The sequence below is a fragment of the Notolabrus celidotus genome, chromosome 14 (genome assembly GCF_009762535.1).
Source record: "Notolabrus celidotus isolate fNotCel1 chromosome 14, fNotCel1.pri, whole genome shotgun sequence".
Classification (NCBI taxonomy): Eukaryota; Metazoa; Chordata; class Actinopteri; order Labriformes; family Labridae; genus Notolabrus; species Notolabrus celidotus.
This window is the reverse complement of record NC_048285.1, coordinates 26,694,736-26,714,575: the sequence shown is the minus strand read 5'-3', so window position 1 is coordinate 26,714,575 and position 19,840 is coordinate 26,694,736. Positions and strand designations below refer to the sequence as shown.

Sequence of the window (19,840 nt, the reverse complement as noted above, 5' to 3'; positions counted from 1 at the left end):
AGTTCAGATACCTGATTATATGGTACAATTTAGTTTGTGTTTTTGTTTACAGTAACACTGTAGACCTGCTTGAATTGACATCACACTCTCAAATTGTGTTTCAGGAAGGTCTAACTTTATGTATTTAGCTATCTTCTCTCCAGTTGTGAAAGTGACATAATTTGATTATGTCATGTTTTGAATATTGCTGGTAAAGTTTTGTGTGATCGATGCAACTTTTTTAAAATTCTTTTGAACATTTTGTTTTTTCACGTCCAAAACATGAGTTTGAAGCAATGCTGAAATTCTCTCATCACACTGATTTGGATGTAATGCCTATAATGCACAGACAAACCTGTAAGCTCAGTATTACCTGTCTAATTTGTGTAAAGAAGAATCTAATGCACAGACTTACTCTGATCTGAATGAGATGCTGTGTACACATTTGACCCAAAAAGGGGTTCTACGTTAAGGTATGTGTTTCTAATCCACTTGTCATTAAGGGTGTAATTTGAAGTCTGCTTGAGGTGAATCTGAGTCTAACCAGAGCTGAAAGCAGGACAAAGAAAATGCCACTGCAAAAGGCTGCTGCCAAGTTTATGGAATCAGTCTAGCAAATGTAAAGACTTATAACACTGAATTCAGAGGTAATCTCACGATTGAAGCTGCTAGGATGTTCTGTTCAACAGTAGTGATCTGTAAGTCAACAATCCAAACATCTATGTTTGCAAAATAAATAAGACCTTGGTGATTAGAAGTGTGATATGTAAGCATATAAAAGTAATATGTGTAATTAAGTGTGTTTTAGTGTGCGGGTCATCTGAAACATGCAAACCTGAGGTTACCTCATAACCCTTGTTCTCTGATAACATAGCTCCCCGAAACAGGAATGAAGAGAACTCCAAAGTATCACAACAATCAAGACATGCAACATAATTTAAAAGACAAACTAGTTTGCCAACTCCTCATATCCTCTGGATGTAATTTAAAAGCATCCCAGTTGAAATAAAAAGCTAAGCGATGATGTCTTTATGAAGTAAAGGAAAAGGCTGTGCAGAAAAAAAGAAAGGGAGCAATCAAAACCAGAACAATGGTAAATAAAAGGTTATAGGATGTAATGTTCTCACATAACTTTTAGTCATCCTGATACATTTCCAACATGACATAACTAATGCATGCATGATTATGAACTTCATATCATACAAGAACCTAAAGAAAAAACATATACACGGCAACCGACGGCCTGAGTGTCAAGCAACTTTGATAAAATCTTGAAGGACTCGTTCATAATCAAATTGGAAACTGTCTTTGAATAGACCAAGTTTTTCTTAAAATACATGAGTACATACAAAAGTGGTAAGAAGTAGTGTTGTTCTTGAAAGTCTCTGAGTGTATAAATATGAAAAACAGCAAACGTTTTAAAACAGAATACTCTCAAATACTGCAGTTGTTGAAAACAAGTCTCAAAAGGTACCATTTACCATCACATACCCACAATAAAATGGCATGACAATGACATTTTTCTTCACACAAAACAAAGTTACAATGATACAGTTTGTTTTGCAAAAGAACCAAAAAAAAAAAACAAGAAAGGCCAAGATGGTCAAGTGTCACGATGTCAGACGTCAACCACCATCTGTCATCGTAAAAAGGGGTTCAAATGTGTTTGTCCGTGTCAGACTTAAATGATCTCTGCTCTACATTAAAACTGCTGAAAGACTAAACTCTGTGTTAAAAAGTATTTCTCTTTTGATTGTAACAATGCAGTTCAGCACATTCAGACACTCCTGTTGGCCCAGTGATTCAAACAGTCCTCTGAAGACAACAATGACAAAGCAAATGTGTGGTAGGTTCCGTAACAGTCTTCTGTTGAGTTCCACAGTGTGTTAATACTTGTTGTGCCATTCACACTGACCCACACTCACCTCCTCAATGTCCAAGTTTTTCCTGGATTTGTAAATAAACTCTCCAATTGCTACAAAAACTGAGAGGACCAGTCCGGCTGCCAGCACAATAAAGATTCCTCCGATGTTCTCCACACCCAAAGCACTGGCCTCTTTGCTGTCCTCCTCCGGGCAGCCATTCCCTCTCCACCATTTCTCCTTCATCATGTGCAGCTTCCCTTCCTCCTGAAGCTGCAAGATGGCAATGGTGACCTTGTCTCTGTAGGGTGAGCCTACAACAGGATAGAAATCCTCATTATTGATGTTACCAGAGACAGAACTTTAGGTTTTTTGTGTTCTGGGAGACAGATACAGAGCATTTGACAGTGTTGTTTGCCTCTCTTCTTTCTTACCGATTGGTGTTCCTACTCCATAACCCTTTGAATCTATCAAGCCTCCAATTTGTGTGAGGTTGCAGTTACGCTGGCTGATGTACTCAATGCTGGTTGACTCCATCAGAAGAGCGTAGTCTGTAGTCAGAACCCTCTGAATCCCCTCGCGGTTATTTTTCACCAAAGCTGTATTTTTCCTGCTGCTCATGAATGCCCACATCTTTTCATAAGTTGAAATCTTAGATTTCTGTAAAAGAGAATCAGGATTTATGACACTTACAAACAATGAATCTTGATGTCCAACAAACCTCCAAAAAAACAACACAGAGGATTACACAGAGAAGATAATGCTCGAACATGGATGAATGTGGCTGACACACGCTCAATTCTTGTTTCCAATATTTCAGATGAAACAGCATTTTTAAGACTGCTGACTGAAACAATCATCCTGATGCATGTCAGAAGATGAGAGAGAGGTTAATCAAATTTTCTCTGCACATTCAGATAAACTGGTCGCTGTGCTGCAGGCAAAACAATACATTCTTTGAATTGTTCTGAAAAATTGCCCACAGGTTTTGTTAAGCGGCATGAGTGAGGACTTTTGTAACTTGAACCTCACACCTTCGATCTATTCCCTTCCTACCCCTTACACAGCACATGACAAGTAGCTGTAATAACTCAAGACTGACTAAAGGTAAAAACAAGTCAGGCGCATCCAGTGGTGGTTCTAGACCAATTTTTCTGGGGGGGCCAGGCTGGGGCCAAGGGTGTTGTCAGAGGGACACATTCAACCCTGAGAAAAGAGACTTAGAATGGTGAGGACCGGCTGAGAACAAACTGGCAAAACATCGGTGCATCCCTATATACTAGATCCCATATCCCATATATACTACTGTGTTTGGCTGTTTACACTCAACATGAGTCCCTTAGCACTCTAAGGGACTGGAACCAAGTGCCATACGCATGTGTTCCACCTGTAACATCAACGCGATACCAAAGCTTTTTTTAATTTTATAATATTTGTTTGGTGTGGAGGGGGGGGCACAGGGGGGTCCAGGTTCAGTTTTACAGGGGCACTGGCCCCTGTTGGCCGCTCCCCAGAACCGCCACTGGGTGCATCCCTCACACAAAGAACAGAATAGTAACTTTTCAATGAAGTGCACAGCAGAGAGAAAGTTACCTTAAAGAAAGTCATGGTGGAGCCGTCTCTTACAGCACCGTACTCTATTTTGGTTTGCTTGGCCAAGTCATCGGCAGAGTCGATGGGCGAGTCCATCCTCTCCACAGTGAGGAAGGCAGCCAAGTTGGCAGTGTACGAGGAGATTATAATCAATGTAAAGAACCACCATATCCCACCAACTATCCTCGTGGACAGGGCCTTGGGCATCAGTTCAGATCCTGAAAGAGAACAACACAGGAAACATTAAGAATTCTTCTTCTCTAAAAGAAAAGCACAGATACACCTACTTTCTCTCCAAGGCACACCAGATACAGTGTTTTATTTATATTTCTATGAACGTGACGACTCAAGGGGAGCTACCAAAGGGAAACATATGCCAGCCCAGGTATGAAAACACAGTTACAGTTGCTTCAGTGTACCTTGCTGCATAAGAGCTCCAACTCCAAACCAGACACTGTTTATCAGAGTGAAGTTGTTTTCAACCACATCTGAGTCAGGGTTGCAGGGGTGAGGGTTGTACCACTCGTAGGGAGTGAACCTGATGGTGAAGAATTAAAAATTCATCAACAGATAAAATGATACCTGGATAATGACAAGATTGTATCATACTTTTATTATTGTGCTTGTATAAATCAACAATGTTTTACTGCAGATGCATGCAGAAGAATCTATATGTTTGCTGCACACTGATTTGAAGCCAAAATTAATAGCTGACAATTCATAAATCCAGAAGTCCCATAACAAAACAGGTCAGTGAATGTTTCACTAAACAATATGGATTGTAGTAAGGTATGAAATATCCTAATATTATCAAGCACATTCAAGCTGAAGCTATAGACACACTAATCCTTTATTATGTATGAGCATTACGTTTATCTTTTTATGTCAAACAGAGGAACATCTGCTCAACCTCAACCAATAAACAGGTTTCATTTATAGCTAGCCTCTTGCTTCTAAGGGTCTGATTTAATAAGGCTTCTTTAGTTTATGGCAACACATGCACAGTCCTTGAAATGAAAGCTTCTTGGCAGTTTACCTGGCAATAACAAACAGCACACAGCTGACACCCAGGCATGCCAGCAGCACATACATCCAAATATCAGGAGACAGGGGGTTGAGGAATGAGAACACTCCTGGATTGGTGCCGTTGGGTTTGTGGTACAGGATGCTGATCCCAAGAGTCATGAAGGGCTTGGAGAAGTCGATCACCTTTTCCCTCACATATGTGATAGTGAGTGGGGCCACGGCAAGGTCAGCCACCTGGTGCAGGACAAAAACATCAGCCAGAGCCCCATTCAAACACCTGATACTGTAGGTAACTTGGATATTCTCTCAGTTCTATTATTGATGGGGACTCACATGGTCAATGAGTTCTCGCACCATGCCGTTCCACTCTCCTTTGTCATTCTGAGCTCCATACTTTCCGTCTGACACCAGCTTCACCTCGTAGGAGAAGCCCAAAATGTTGGACAGCTCTTTGAGCAGATCGAGGCAGTAACCCTCAAAACGGTCATTTCCATACAGAGGCTTGTCAGACTTTTTATACATGACATAAGGGTTTTCCTGAAACAAGGCACATCATAAACTCTGTTAGTTTTATGGAGACATTCCTGATCAGACACTCAGAATGATTTTTCTTCTATTACCAGAATCGTTGTGACAATGAGGGTCCTGTTGGCCATGGAGTCGGTCACATTAGTGGATGAGTCCTTATTGGTTTCTGTTAAATTAAGGCCTGTTTGGGAGTTCCACACGCCAATCTGCAGAGAGTAAACATAAACATAACCACGCTGCAAGGAGGGCAAAGATCTACAGCTTGTCCGAGTCACCTTCACAAAGTAATGAATGAAAAGAAGGGAAAATATAGAAGGAAGCTGAAAAACAACTCAAACAAAACAGATGAGAGTGTGGAAGGAAAAAAAAGGTAAAGAACACAAAACACAATATCCTCAACAATTGAAATGCTATGTCCTGTACAGGAATGTTAAACCAATCTTTGCTTCTAAAGCTCTTTTTTTTTAAGTACAGGGAGACATCACAGAGGGCAGCAGGTGGAGTCAGTCAATGATGAGTTTCAATGTTCCTTTAGTCTGCCAGGGCAGCTGAAGCACAGACCTTTTTCCACACTTTATTCAGGCGGCTGTTGCCTGCGATGGTCTTGCAGAAATAATAAAGAGAAAGCATTTTAATCACAGAGCCCTGAACTCAAATGAATGATGAAAAAAATGTACAGTGAGACAAATGTTTAAACTACAGCTGATTTTCTTTGTAGTTCAGAGATCTGTTAATGATCTGCCAAAACTGAGAGCAGCCTTGTCGTTGTGATTAAAGGAACGTCTGCAAAGATCTCAGCTTATAATGACAGTTGTAACTATTTACAGGCACTAAGTCAAAACAACTACAGGTATAATTAAAGCAAGAGATTACAATATCCTGAATAATATTGCAGCACACATAACTTTGTAAAAAAAGTTTACAGTAAATGCATTTATCAGTTCTGTTTGGACGTGTACAACAACAGGCTGCAGTGACAGTATAAGCACAAGTCAGAAAGATCACCTTCTCCAAGCCATCTTCCTTCAGGCTGATGACATCTAAGTCAAATTCTTTCCGCAGGCCATCTGTCTTGTTTATTACTATTTGTCCCGTCAAGCCGTTCCATTGTGCCTGAAGCAAAGAGAGAGCAGAAAACAAAACCAATGAACCCTTCGGTTTTTTATTGTCATATACATGATGCAAAGTGAAGCAGAAGTCTGGAAAAATGAGAATATTTTCAGGAGGATGAATAATTGATGAGTGTTACATTAGGCAAAGAACACGGACAAAGGCCAATGCATCTTAATGGATAGTTTTGCATTGGCTGGATTTCCCCTGGATCCTCGGTGGAAATATGAAGTGTCTGCAAGTATGAAACTTGGTGGATGGTGATGTAAACGGAGCAGGCAGGCATGGCCTCTGTCTAACTGGAGAGCAGCGGGTGGGCAGCAGAGCTCAGGGATATTTGAATGCAGTTGATAATGAAGCTCAGCTGAATCTCAGTCAGGTTAAATCTCTATTACAGAGGGCTCAGAGAAATGAGCTGCATCTCAAGTGTGTGACGACAGAGTAACCTGAGGAGCCGCTCTTTTATGTGTTGATGGCATATTTACAAATCAGCATGCTAGTGGATTTGCCAACGTTCTGCAAATGGCATGTCATGATTTCCAACATTTCTGTCTGTTCATCACAGTACATAAATAAAAACAGTTGAAGTGGCAGGTGTCGTCTAGATTTAACCTTCTTATGAAAAGGATAGATCCGAGACTTAAACCAGACTCCAGCTTGAAACTGTCATCTGCCATCTAATCACGCTGCACAAACACAGCACAGTTGGTTGTGCTGTGGAAGAAAATACTGTGGAAGGAATGCGATCATGACAAAGCCTGTGGGTTAACGTGAGTAAGCCTAACTGTAATAAACTATTATTGTGTCTGTTGCATTGGGAAATAAAACCACTGTTTACTTGTTTGTTACTTGTTGAGCTCAGAATCACCAGGAATCACTGAAAGTCTTTTCAAGTAAGAGGTAAAAGGTTTGGTCAGATCTTTGGATAGATGTCTCTCTGTAACAGCTGATGTTAAAAAATGTCTAAAGGTGCATGAAGAGATTCCAAAAAACATGGAACCTTTGTTTTAACCATCTTGTTTCCCAACCTTTAGTCAGATCTTAATTGAAATATATTTTATTTATTAAAGCTCCTGTGAAGAACGTTCATTTGTGCTGATTCTGGTGCCCCCTGTGGAGACACCAGTACCTCATCTCTTTGCTAATTTTGTCCTTTACATACAGTATCTCACAAAAGTGAGTACACCCCTCACAATTCTTCTAAAGATGATGCACAAGAAAGCCGCAAACAATTTACTAAAGACAAGCAGACTAAGGACATGGATTACTGGAACCATGTCTTGTGGTCTGATGAGACCAAGATACATTTATTTGGTTCAGATGGTGTCAAGAGTGTGTGGGGGCAACCAGGTGAGGAGTACAAAGACAAGTGTGTGTTGCCTACAGTCAAGCATGGTGGTGGGAGTGTCATGGTCTGGGGCTGCATGAGTGCTGCCAGGACTGGGAAGCTACAGTTCATTGAGGGAACCATGAATGCCAACGTGTCCTTTGACATACTGAAGCAGAGCATGATCCCTTCCCTTCGGAAACTGGGCCACAGGGCAGTATTCCAACATGATAATGACCCCAAACACACCTCCAAGATGGCCACTGCCTTGCTAAAGAAGCTGAGGGTGAAGGTGATGGAGTGGCCAAGCATGTCTCCAGACCTAAACCCTATTGAGCATCTGTGGGGTATCTTCATATGGAAGGTGGAGGAGCGCAAGGTCTCTAACATCCACCAGCTCCGTGATGTCGTCATGGAGGAGTGGAAGAGGACTCCGGTGGCAACCTGTGAAGCTCTGGTGAACTCCATGACCAAGAGGGTTAAGGCAGCACTGGAAAATAATGGTGGCCACAGAAAATATTGACACTTTGAGCCCAATTTGGACATTTTCACTTAGGGGTGTACTCACTTTTGATGCCAGTGGTTAAGACATTAATGGCTGTGTGTTGAATTATTTTGAGGGGACAGTAAATTTACACTGTTAAACAAGCTGTACACTGACTACTTTACATTCTATCAAAGTGTCATTTCTTCAGCGTTGTCCCATGTAAAGATATAATTAAATATGTGCAGAAATGTGAGGGGTGTACTCACTTTTGTGAGATACTGTATGTAACTGGGGTTTTTTTTGTAACTAAAAAATGGGATCCTGCTTTATTTTAACAGATAAATGTATCAGTCAGTGGGAGTCTTTGCTGTAGAAGGCTGTTTACATTGCATTAAGGTAATCACTTCATCTGAAACTACCCTCCCAGTAGCGGTTTCTGACACTATAAATAACAATAACGAGATGACCAGTCTTTAAGCTGATGATCTTGCTTGCTTTTGTAAGTCATAAAGAGGAAGCTTTAAAATAAAAGCAAATGTTTAATCTAAGCGAGCAGCACATCAGTATGTTTCACAAGCTTTTCATTAAGAGTTGAACTGAAAGGAAATCAAATAATGGCTTTAAACACAGCAACGTTTATATTACTCACTATCACTACGACACTCAAACACTCAGGACAAGATTAAAATCGTATTCCTGTTTGTACAGTCTCTGTCCGGACTTTCTAATCTACACAATCTATAGGAGCTTCAGCAAAGTGAAGTGAAGTTGTTCTTTGATTAGACAGCTTCACACAGTTCTTCTTTCACACATCTGTGAACTGCATGACCCCACAGTCCAGATTTATTTGTTGGTGTAGTTACTGAACATGCAGTGATGACATGGAGCTTCTTGGATTGAAGAACAACGATTATAAAACGGATAGGAAGTGAGATTTGAACACACCACTGACACTAAACCGAACATTCATGAACATACTGGACAAGTGGTCTGCATCATGAGGACAAAAACTTGTTTACCTTCCCCCAGGTCTCCATAAATCAACCCAACACACATGCTCTGAATGAGGGAGGGTATGATTAGAAGAAGAGGTAAAACTAGGTAATCTAAAACTAGATTAGGACTTCCAGATGACACTTTGTCTCCAAATCTTAACTTGAAGAATTATTTGTGTGACACAGAATTGATTTAGAGGGAAGTGTCCATGCCTGTCCTCCCCCATAAGAGCAGAGTGCAGCAAGTTCTACAGCAGCACTCCTGAGTACAGTGTCTTGCTGAGGGGCACTTCAAATAATACACAAACACACACGATACTTTCTTAGAGAATCATACCAGCAGTCAACAAGCATTACAAAGTATTCTTTCATATTAGCAGAGGGGCAGAACACCGAGCAACATACAGTAAATCATCAATGGACAAGAAGCTTATATTTTACACTTGAGTGTATAAAAGTGCTGATCACAGGTCTAATTACAGAAAGCATCTGCCAAGGCTTCACAGCTGAAATGTTGATTTAATCACTCTGCGTATTCGGACTCCACTCGTAATACAAAGCTCATTTGTCAAAGCAACATCTAATTAAAGACTGCAGTATAACAAGAGAGCTGACAAGATTCAGATGGATTTATCTTAGCAGAGCTGAGAGTCTACCTCTCCACCAAACTGGGGTAATTCCAGTCAGACAGACAGACAGACAGGCAGGCAGACAGACAGACAGACAGACAGACAGCATGTTTTTCAAAATGTCACTCTTTGCTTTTAAATGTGCTTCAGTCTCGCTGCATTCCTGTTCTGTCTGCTGTCAGATCAATAGTTCATGAACATTTTAATAGCTTTTTCTTTTTCAATTACCTCACACCTTCACCACAGGATGCTACTGTGGCAACTTTAAACTCTTAAATGATGAAAATCTGAGCTGAAAGTTTGAACAAATATTCCATAATGTGTTCCATGTTATCTGATGTAGTCTGCGGCAGCTCTCAGTGGACAGCTCTGCTTAGCCCTCTGACAACCCACAAATCCAAGACACCTCCAACCTGCAGCACATGACGTCAATCCCCTATCTCCTGGGGAGAATTATTTCAAATATAATGCACACGCTCCTCATTCATCACATCCAATCTCCTAACTCTATTGTTTCTGCTCCTGCACCGGAGGGAACTAAATAAAGGCTGTGAAATGGACGGATGGATGGATGTCACACATTGATAAACCACACTCACGTCTTTGAGCATGCTCATGAAGCGTGAGCCAAAGCGCCAGGGTTTGTGTCGGTGGCACTGCAGAGAGCTGACGGTGATTTGGGAGGCGCGTTGTGAGGCAGCGGCCACCATGTAGACGGCGTCGTACATCAGAGCTGCCTCAGTCTGAAAGAAACAATGGCGTCATTATACATCAGCTGGGATCACAAATCAGATCAGAACTGTTGACGCACACTACATGCAGACAAAGTGAGCTAAACTTGAGAATCCCTCTGATTGTAAACACAATCAGAAAGGGAAAAAGTGGATTGCTGTATTCTGTCTGAAGCATAAGGGATGAGAGAGAGAGAGCTAATTTGATAAAAATGTCCTGAGTATTTTATCAAAACTGGCTTTGTGTTTATATTTGCATGTAAAGTCTTTTAGATTTTTGTGAGTGTATTAAAAAGGCAAGGTTTTGAAGGTGTGCACGCAGGTGAAGGTAAACTCACAGTCATCATCCCCTCCATCATTCCACTCTCAGGTTTGGAGGGAGCTTGCAGTCGCTCCATGGCCCACCTCTCCACCACTGAGGCCACCTGAGGGCTGTCTATGTTGAGCAGTCTGAAGCCCGTCATGTTGACCCCGCTATAGCGGTACGGCTCCAGGTCGAGGGCAAACAGGTCCTGAACACAACACAAATCATCATCATCAGCAATACCAGGACAATATACAGCATAACACCATGGAATAACGCCAAGGCACAGAAAACATCCAGAAATCTTATTATGAAACAAAGCACAGATGTCTGAGTTAATCTGCATAATCTTAGCTTGATAGAGTCTCTGGGTGAACACACACAACTAAGCCTGCATAGGATGAAGGACACTTCATTGAGACTATGTAACAGTATGTTGTATGTTACAAGCTCACATGCTGGCCTTAATAATCCAATCCGAAAAGGAAACCTGAAGAGTCAACATCCTGTGTACTTTTTCTAAACCTTCATGAGCTCTAAAGGTCCAGACATGTGGGTTAATAACAGTTCTCTTACCAATGTGGTGAAGAAGAAGTGGTAATACTCAGTCATCATCCCCATGGACAGGATCTAAACAGAGGGAAAATGAAGAAATGAAGGAGTGGTTCACAGGTTTCGCTTCACACTGAACACTCACACCAGGGTTTTGCTCCAGACAGCAGAAATAACATTTTCTGCCCTAGGAGTCATCAAATCATCCTTACCAAGGAACTGCTTCAAATTACAAATTATTTCTTTTCTAAAAAGAAATAAGAAGTTAAAAAGACAGAGACCCTGAGGGAAAAGATCTCTACCCCCCTCTACTTCCAAGGCTTTGAACAGGTAGAAGTGTTTTACCTGCTTGAGAACATCAGCTGACGTTTGGTAAGAGCAGTCAAAGATGACATAGAACTCCTTCCCCTTCTTCATCTCTTTCAACAGAGGACGGGCATCTTTACTCCCTGTTGGCAGCTGTCGAATCTTGATTTTGATGCTGTATCTGGATGGAGCTTTGATCAATTCTTGCAAACGGATAAGTCCTGAAATAAAAAGACAAAACGACAATCATAAGACTCAATAATAAAACAATCACACAATTAAGTGCTTCAAATAATAAGGAATTAATTATTAAAGTAGACTGGTTTGTGATTCATTTCAGTGTTCTGATGTCATGGTTTTAATACTTTACTTTGAAATAGTTTTCTGAAGACATGAAACAAACTGAGATCACTAAACAGAGACAAGAGGGGGCTTATCCAGGAATATGCCTCACATCCATTTGGTGGACTTTATTGGTTGAAACCACGGTAACACTACTATTCATTAATCACTGTTCAATTGTGATGGCGTGCTAAACGCAACCTGGCCTTTTTTCTTTTTTATAAAAACAGAACTGTATAACTGATTGTTTGTTTGTGTCCTGTTGTTTTTTTTTGTTTTTTTTGTCTATTTGACAAACTGATCATTACCTTATCGTTTGTAACTATTCTGTGGCTGTTTCTGTCTGTATGTCAATTGTCATGTGCTTTTGTGTTTTGTCCATGAGTGTTGTTCAATAAAAAGACCATTGAAAGAAAGAAACCACGGTAACTAACTCTATAAAATGGTGAAATAAGCCCTGGATCACATACACAGCAGTACGTGAACTGCTATAAGAAGGTCAGTTTCTGTCATGCTCACTTTTAATGGGTTCCAATTTAAATCTGAAGAATGAGTTTGCAACTAAAAATAACTGCAACGTACACTGTTGCATATAGGAGGTTAAACGCTACTTTCAGGTCAATTTTAAATAAAATATTTCAAATTATTTTTTGAAAGTTAATTTTCAATTGTCACTTTACTTTGAAGAGTTATACCGGTAGTGCTAGCATGCTTTAAAATCTGCATTGATGCGACTTTGACTAATTTTATAATACCCAACTATGACCACAAGGGGGCAGTGAACATTCTCTCTTGCTCTCTTATTTTGATAAAAGTAACTTTTAACGGGAACCTACATACTTACGTACCTGTTTACCGCATTAACTTAGTCTGAAACTCACATTAACCAATTATAACCCAGGAAATTAACAAACAAAAACAGAACTTGAGAATGTTTTTTAGTTTGGTAATTTCTGATCGTGTCATCTTGTATTGGCGGATGTAGTTCATCAAATACACCACAGGAGGGCGACAAACACCGCATTCACACTTCACTGTTACCATTTCTGCCTAGCCTGAAAACAAGCCAAAGTGATACAATGTGTATCATCAAATGTTTGAAACCGTAAATACAGACCGTACCTTAGATACATTACATTAAAGCCATATGAATCCATATAATGTTCTTGGTGGCTAGGTGTGGGTGGTTTACTTGCATCAATTTCTGCGATACACTGCCCTCTTGTGGCCACATTGAGTAACTACGTCGTATTATAACTGTCAAGCAAATTAATTAAGGACATGACTGAATATCAGAACCTTCTTCAAAGAGTTTCAAAATAAAATGTCTATATAAAGCCATGGATGTTCGTCAGTGCTTGAAATAGCACCTTTGTAATAAAAAATAAACATTAATAGATTTTCCACGTTACTGTGAAATGGAAACCGGAAGTGGAACTACACAAGGCAGCAGATAACAGTTTTTGACACAGTAGCGAAATTTGACAGAACACCTGGAACGGAGCTCTTGTCCTCGATGCAGGTACACTGACACACACACATCGAACACGTGCAAAGAGCTGTGACGGGACTTTGTGAACAATTTACATTCATTTATGATAAAACATCTTGTTATATTAACGCCTTACGAACAGCAACAATTAGCTTCTGGAGAAAAGACAGTCAACACTTCAAGCACCTGCAAATCCACCCAGGTGCTGCTGGGTCTGCAGGCTGCTGAGTCTGAGCTGCTTCATGGGTGAGTTTGTAAACACAATGTCAAAGCAAGAAGAAGCTCAACTAAAGGTAAGAACAATGTTTACTTATACTTCAGAGATTAGTGCTGCAGGTTGGAGAGAAGATGCTTTTTCAACTTGGGCGTTGTTGTTGCACAGTTTGAGAAGACTGAACATATTTTCTATGATCAATATTTCTTATCTTCTTTAAGTGAGCTGCAGTTCATGTGGTCAGGTCTTGCTGTATCCTGTTCAGTGGTTGGATAGTTGTGATCAGGTGTGATTGATAAGCAAGGTTATCACACTGTTTCATTACACTGAAGTTTGATTAGATTGAGTTGAACACTTTCATTCCATTTTGGTGCTCACACACAGCTTCACTTTGCAGTGTCGTGCAGTTCATCTCTGATGTTTGATGTCTGAATACTGTGGCAGTCATTTTCTATTTCATCTCTTTGTTCAGTGGAAATGTGAGGCGTTAGACGGCTCAAACAACAGTCTATTTATATGTTCAGATAATCAGTCAGATGGGGAGCAAATCAGATTCCACTAAAGTCAAATAACTTCAATTAAAGACTGCATCCAGAGATCCCTCATCACTTCTCAACACTTCATATAAAAACACAACACTGTCCTGCTTAACACAAACATGTGGTTTTACTGCCTTGTACAATCAAGCAGGCAGTCCCTCCACTCTTGTGAATGCACTCCTATGGCAGCATGCTTAAATATAGGATATAATGTGACACTGTAGAGCGTGTGCTCCTGTTATGTTTTAATCAGCGCTGACATATGCCGCCAATGTCTCTTTCTGCGTTGCTGCTGTTTTCATTACTGGTTCTCCCTCTGGATTAACACCATATGTCTCCTGTCATCAGCTCTCATTTCCACTCACCAGTTGCGTCCTCGTAGACGACAGTGACCGTCTTCCACTTGTAGTACTGCACGATGTCCAGCACGGCTCGGCTGATGGACGTGTATTCAGGGTAGAGGTTGATGTAGAAGCTGTCTTTGTTGTCCACCGAGGGGTGTTTCCAGCGGGTCTGGATGTGAGGGACTTCCAGGGCGTTACAAATAGACTGCACCGCACTGACGGAGGAGCTGTGAGAGGGCCCGAACACAGCTCCCACACCCAGAGCCAGCTGATCGCAGGCTGAAGGAGTGAAACAGAGAGTGAAGTGAAGAAATGATGATTATAAATCTATTCGCAACAAAAATCTTTCATCGTGATGTTAGTCTCACCTCTTCTGGAGGCCTCAAAACTGTCAAATAGGTTTATTCTCTGGATGTCGTAGGTCAACGTGGTGTTTGGCATTAAGGTCCGGTTCCTGTTTATGTTGGTCACAGCAAATTTAAAGGCCAATTCTTCCACACTAATGGGCTCATTCTCGAGCGTTTCAAAGATGCCCCCTGCAGGAAGAAAAGAACAGGAGGGAGAGAGAATCAGCCAGAGGTAACAGCAGAACACATATTGATCCAGTGACTTTCCTTCACCTCCATCACAGTGATTGTTTTAAAAGTTTAAAGGTCACCAAGACTGAAATCTGTTTGTTGAATACTGTGGCAATGTTTTTCTTTTTGCTTCGGCCACATGAAGCTACTGAGGGACCATAGACACAGTATGAGGGAAGACATGCCTAACACACGTATTAGCACACGTTGTCACTCTCTCTCTTTCTACAGTAATTCACTAAAGTTTAATAGATGAATAGTTGCACCTGATGGCTGCGCAAGGCAACAGCCGGCATTGCTGAAATCATACTTTAATGACCAAGTGTTTCTGCTTTTGCTGCCAAAGCTCTCCTGCTATGAATGACTTCCCTCTACAAGTCTCTCCAGCTGATTAGCACCTGTCTTTGTTTTGGACTGACTTTCAGCAACCTGCATGTTTATTTTTACACAGTCAAATTAGCTTTCTGTTGTGAAATTTGCTGGTTATCATCCAATACTGCTAGTGTAGAGTTTGAAAAGACCCATATAAACTACAGTGAGAAAGCAACGCTAATCTCTGAGCTGTCACTGTGCATAGAGAAGCTGCTTCATTATATTTGACTAGAAAGAAGGCAGGCTCAAATAGTTCAAGGTGCTGCAGTGATTCACTTTGTCGTGCATTGTTACATTTTGTAAGTCTAAACATTTTGCATAACCTAAACCATCATCATCACCGACCACGTCTGTCTCTACCATAGACTGTATAAATAATGGACGTAGTATCCGTGACGTCTTTGAGCACTATTTTCTATCTAATCGTCGGTGGGAGACATATTGGAAATGCTGAATTCAACCAAACTTAGTGTGAGGTAAAGAGGCGGGGTTTGAGCCTCCTATGATTACGAGTTTTCCATTACGAGAGGCACAGCTGACTTGATTGACAGGTGGGAACACTGTAGCTGTTGGCTAGGAGGCTGAAATCCCGCCTCTTTACCTCACAATCGCTCGACAGTAGTTTGATTGCGTTCAACATTTCCAATATGGCTCCTGCCCACGATTGGCGTCAAAACAGCACTTTAAAGTTTATGGTTCACGCCTGTCAATCAAGTCAGTCATGTTCTTATTTGTGCAAAAACTCATAATCTTAATATCTTCTTAACTCTCACGTTAGAAAAAAAAATCCCCCCCCCCTGTACAGTGTGTGCCGATTACCTACGTAGACCCAAGCCAATTATTGTACCAGGCTGTAAACATGTTTATTTCTGCTGCAAAGATCGTCTTTGTTAAATTGGTGTGTATGCGGTTTCTGGTGTTTCTGCAGCAAGCCTCAAGTGGACGCTCAAGGAATTGCAGTTCATAACACTTCCACATGGGCTTCATATTTTGAGACCGGAGTGTGTTTCTACAGAGAGCCTTTCAGATCAGAACTGAACATGGCTTTTTGTAATGAAACATTTCTTGTGTCTATGACGTTTACTGCTGCAGCTAATAATACTTATCTAAATCCTTGTATTGGTAATTGATAAGATTGAAATTAAGAAGTAAAGTAGACAAAAAGGAGAGAACAGAGAAGAGCAGCACTCTCATGAGGAGCTTAAAGCACACGATGTAGTGTTTTTTTTCTCCTCCATAACTGGATTTTTGAAACTGATAATCATTCTTCTGTCATTAAACTGAACAAGTAATCAAATTTGTTATTTCAGATTTGCAAATTACTCCCAAATGTTATAGTTTGATGCCTTTTCTGGCTCTTTTAAGAGCAAGTTAGCGACAGTGCAGTTGTACAATCACCCCAACAAAGGACGAGGGGATAAACACAGATCAATGCTTGCAGAGACCACAGCTGTCAAATTTCAACCAACATTTCCGTTTAACACAATAACTTCATCTCTCTGTGTGACAGGGTCTCAGGCAGCAGGTGTTTTCAGAGTTGAGGAGATCATTCTGACAACCATCCAACTCTTAATCCAAACCCTCGCTGCAGAAATAAAACACGCCATGTTTGACATTATGGATATTTATTACTCCAGCCAGGCACGAGTGCAATGCATATAATGTTTCATACTTCCGTTACGTAAAGAGCAGCTCTATAAACATGAGGATTAAGGGCCAGATATACACTGGATTGTCACCACCTGCACACAGTGAGGATAGACTCGTGTGAGACTCGGTGTCCTTTTCCCTGCTGAAAATGCTCCTGCATGACAATTTCACTCTAACCTTTCAAATGTAAATCATTATAACATGTGGACCTTCAGTGATAGGGCATCAGTAATTATATATTCAGGATACAGTGTTTGTTCACGCTGCATTGACATTAATGCAGGAACAGGCTCTGGACACTTATAACAAGTGTGTGATGATAATCTGTTTTTAAGTTTGCCATATACTCACATTTGTTCCTAAAAGAAAACAAAGGCTAATGGAAGGTACTTTAAAAGCTCTGCCATTTAAAGAAAATGTTGATCAATAGTTACATTAACCCTGAACACAAACCAAGTATGCCATTTCTATTCTGCAACAGTTTGCAAATGACCTCACTTCAGCACAGAGGCTACAGATGGCAGTAGGTCACAGCTCTCTGTAACACTCTTTGAAGAATCGCCTGTGAAATTGTGATTGATTTGGAAGGAGAAAGGGCCTTTAAAAAGCTCCCCTTGAGACCTTGATTGTGAATGACCTTTTTCTTTGCTGTAGCTTAGCCTCAAACCCCAAACTGAGAGAGCCTTGTCTGGACTCCCTAGTCACTAAAAGCATGCTTGAAAGTGCCAATCCTAATTATGGTCACCAAGCCTCAGTGAGCAGCTGCTAGGGCCTGTTGAAGTTCTTAATTCTGCCCGCTTGAGTTTAATTCTCCGGCCAAAATACAATACTAACCTTCCCCTACTTATTCATGTCACCTTTTCCCTTTCAGTTGTTTCTATACAAACATGGAAATAAACTTGAGATTTGTCCAGGCGGTCATGATGTTTGTGCAGAGGCTGCAGCAAATGTCACAGACACCATTTAGAATAAAACAACACAATAATCTGCATCATTTCAATCAGGGACTTCGCTTTCCTCTCACTGTGGAAATACATCCTCATGTTTGTGTGAAAAGCAAAAAAATAGCAGCTGCTTTTGCATTTCTCTGTTTATATTTTCATAGATGACCTCTAATCATGTGCATAATAATCTGAATCCGTACTGATGCAAGAGCTCAAAATGCTGCCAAAAAATATGCTGCATGCATTTGCAGAGTGAATTGACATGGAAAGTGATGCAAATGAAAAAAACCATTGAATAAGAGATAAAACACTAGCGAAGACCGTCTTTTACGTCTCCCTTAAATGATATAAAGTTAGCATTAAAATTCAGCATCCTTTTAATATTTGATATGCCACTACAGTCTAGTCCATTTCATTTACTCTCCACCAGCATGAAATGACTGTAACCTCATTAACTATCCTACAAAAAGCCTTTATGCTCCAGTCATCAATAAAAGCAGACTAAGAAGCAGCTGTCAGACTCCTCTGAGGGGCCTCTCTGTACAAATACAGGTCCTGGTTTAAAGGTTTTATATTCCAAATGAGGTGTATAAACTATTTACACAGAAAGTTTTGTTGTCAGCAGAAGACAAATATATCTGTTTTATTGCTCTGCTCACTTATTCATTTCCTCTCTGACGCTTGGTGGCAATGCACTTCCCACAGGAAGAAAACAGATTAATCTCTTCTCATTTCCACCTGAGATAAGATCTCCAACTTCTGTTTAAAGTGAAATGAGTTTCTTGATTCAGAGCAACATGGGGATTCAGCATGATGGCAGTTTGTCTGATGTTAAACAGTAAGAGTTCTGGTCCAAGCATTCAGAGGACATCAACTGAACACCGGTGTGAAATGTTCATTCTCTTCATCACAAGACAAAACACATATTTAATATAATGTAAGTAGTTGTACGCGGTGTCAGGAGAGGAATGATGCATCTGTTAGCTTGGTTATCTGGCAGCAGAGCTCAGTCATTATCATCCCCATGATCACCATCACCCGCTCACACATCTGGAGTGAAGCAGCAATCATACTCAGGTTTTTAATTTCATTTCTGGAAAAAGTGGTTGAATATTTGCAGAAAATTGAATCTGTGAGGTTTGAAGTGGGGCAGGAAATCATAGTCTTATCTTTTCATGTATTTCAATTAAAAGAAAGCACAAAACACAGTTTGAATATCAACAGGAAATGATTTGTTTGTGTCTACACCTGGCTTTAACAACTTTGGGATATGAGTCTAGAGCTAGGGCTGGGCGATATGGCCTAGGAATAAAATCCCCAAGTTTAAGTGATTTTGAGTTTTTCTCCTGAAAATAGTAATAAAAGCAGTATAACTTTCAACTAGATGTCTAGCTTGAAACAAAGCAGTACAACATAAAGAGACAGAATTTTCCATCTCATGAAAATAATCATTTCTTTGACTGTGACATTAAGCACCATGAACCAAAACTACTTCAAAAAAGTACAAATTAAAGTTCCTCCTCCTGGAAAAAAATGTGTCTTTTCTAGAACTAACCTCTTTGAAAACTAGATTATTTATGCTATCACTGAATAAAGATCAATTTCCCCATTGGGATAGATGTAGTGCAAATATATCTTTCATCAAACTTCACATTTTTGCAGATAAATAAAAAGTGTCTCCTATTTCCTTGAAGATTTATACAAATAAAGTAAACTGCATCACATGTAAGCAGAGGTACAGGACACAAGGTGTGTCGCTTTTATCTTCAGTTTCAACGTTCTTTTTTGTTAAATATATATATATATATATATATATACAGCAGAGTAGGTTACAGAGAAAATCTAGATTTTCTTTTTTTTAAGTTCCCTGAAACCAAAAATGCGAATTAATCGATTTATCGTACAGCCCTATCTAGAGCCACATTAAATAATTCCT

At 40.3% G+C, this 19,840-nt stretch overlaps 1 protein-coding gene across 1 annotated transcript; it reads right to left on the bottom strand.

Moving 5' to 3' along the window:
• Nucleotides 1-1,077: 1,077 nt before the first annotated feature.
• Nucleotides 1,078-15,373, bottom strand: LOC117825693 (glutamate receptor ionotropic, kainate 1). Its single transcript, XM_034701612.1, has 15 exons — nucleotides 15,358-15,373; nucleotides 14,729-14,896; nucleotides 14,382-14,639; nucleotides 11,469-11,650; nucleotides 11,148-11,201; nucleotides 10,606-10,779; nucleotides 10,136-10,279; nucleotides 5,994-6,101; nucleotides 5,081-5,194; nucleotides 4,794-4,997; nucleotides 4,471-4,694; nucleotides 3,854-3,972; nucleotides 3,435-3,652; nucleotides 2,276-2,501; nucleotides 1,078-2,155 (listed from the first exon to the last, which is right to left on the bottom strand). The coding sequence occupies exons 1-15, from the start codon at nucleotides 15,371-15,373 to the stop codon at nucleotides 1,866-1,868; spliced, it is 2,499 nt and encodes an 832-aa protein (XP_034557503.1). The 3' UTR covers nucleotides 1,078-1,865.
• Between the last annotated feature and the right edge of the window lie 4,467 nt (nucleotides 15,374-19,840).

Bases quoted from the DNA above. Each gene is read 5' to 3' on its own strand.
- LOC117825693 (XM_034701612.1), bottom strand. The intron at 11,651-14,381 runs GTGAGTGGAAAT...TTTTTATTTCAG, and splicing joins CGTCTACGAGGACGCAACTG to GACTTATCCGTTTGCAAGAA. The intron at 11,202-11,468 runs GTAAAACACTTC...CCCTCTGTTTAG, and splicing joins CAGCTGATGTTCTCAAGCAG to ATCCTGTCCATGGGGATGAT.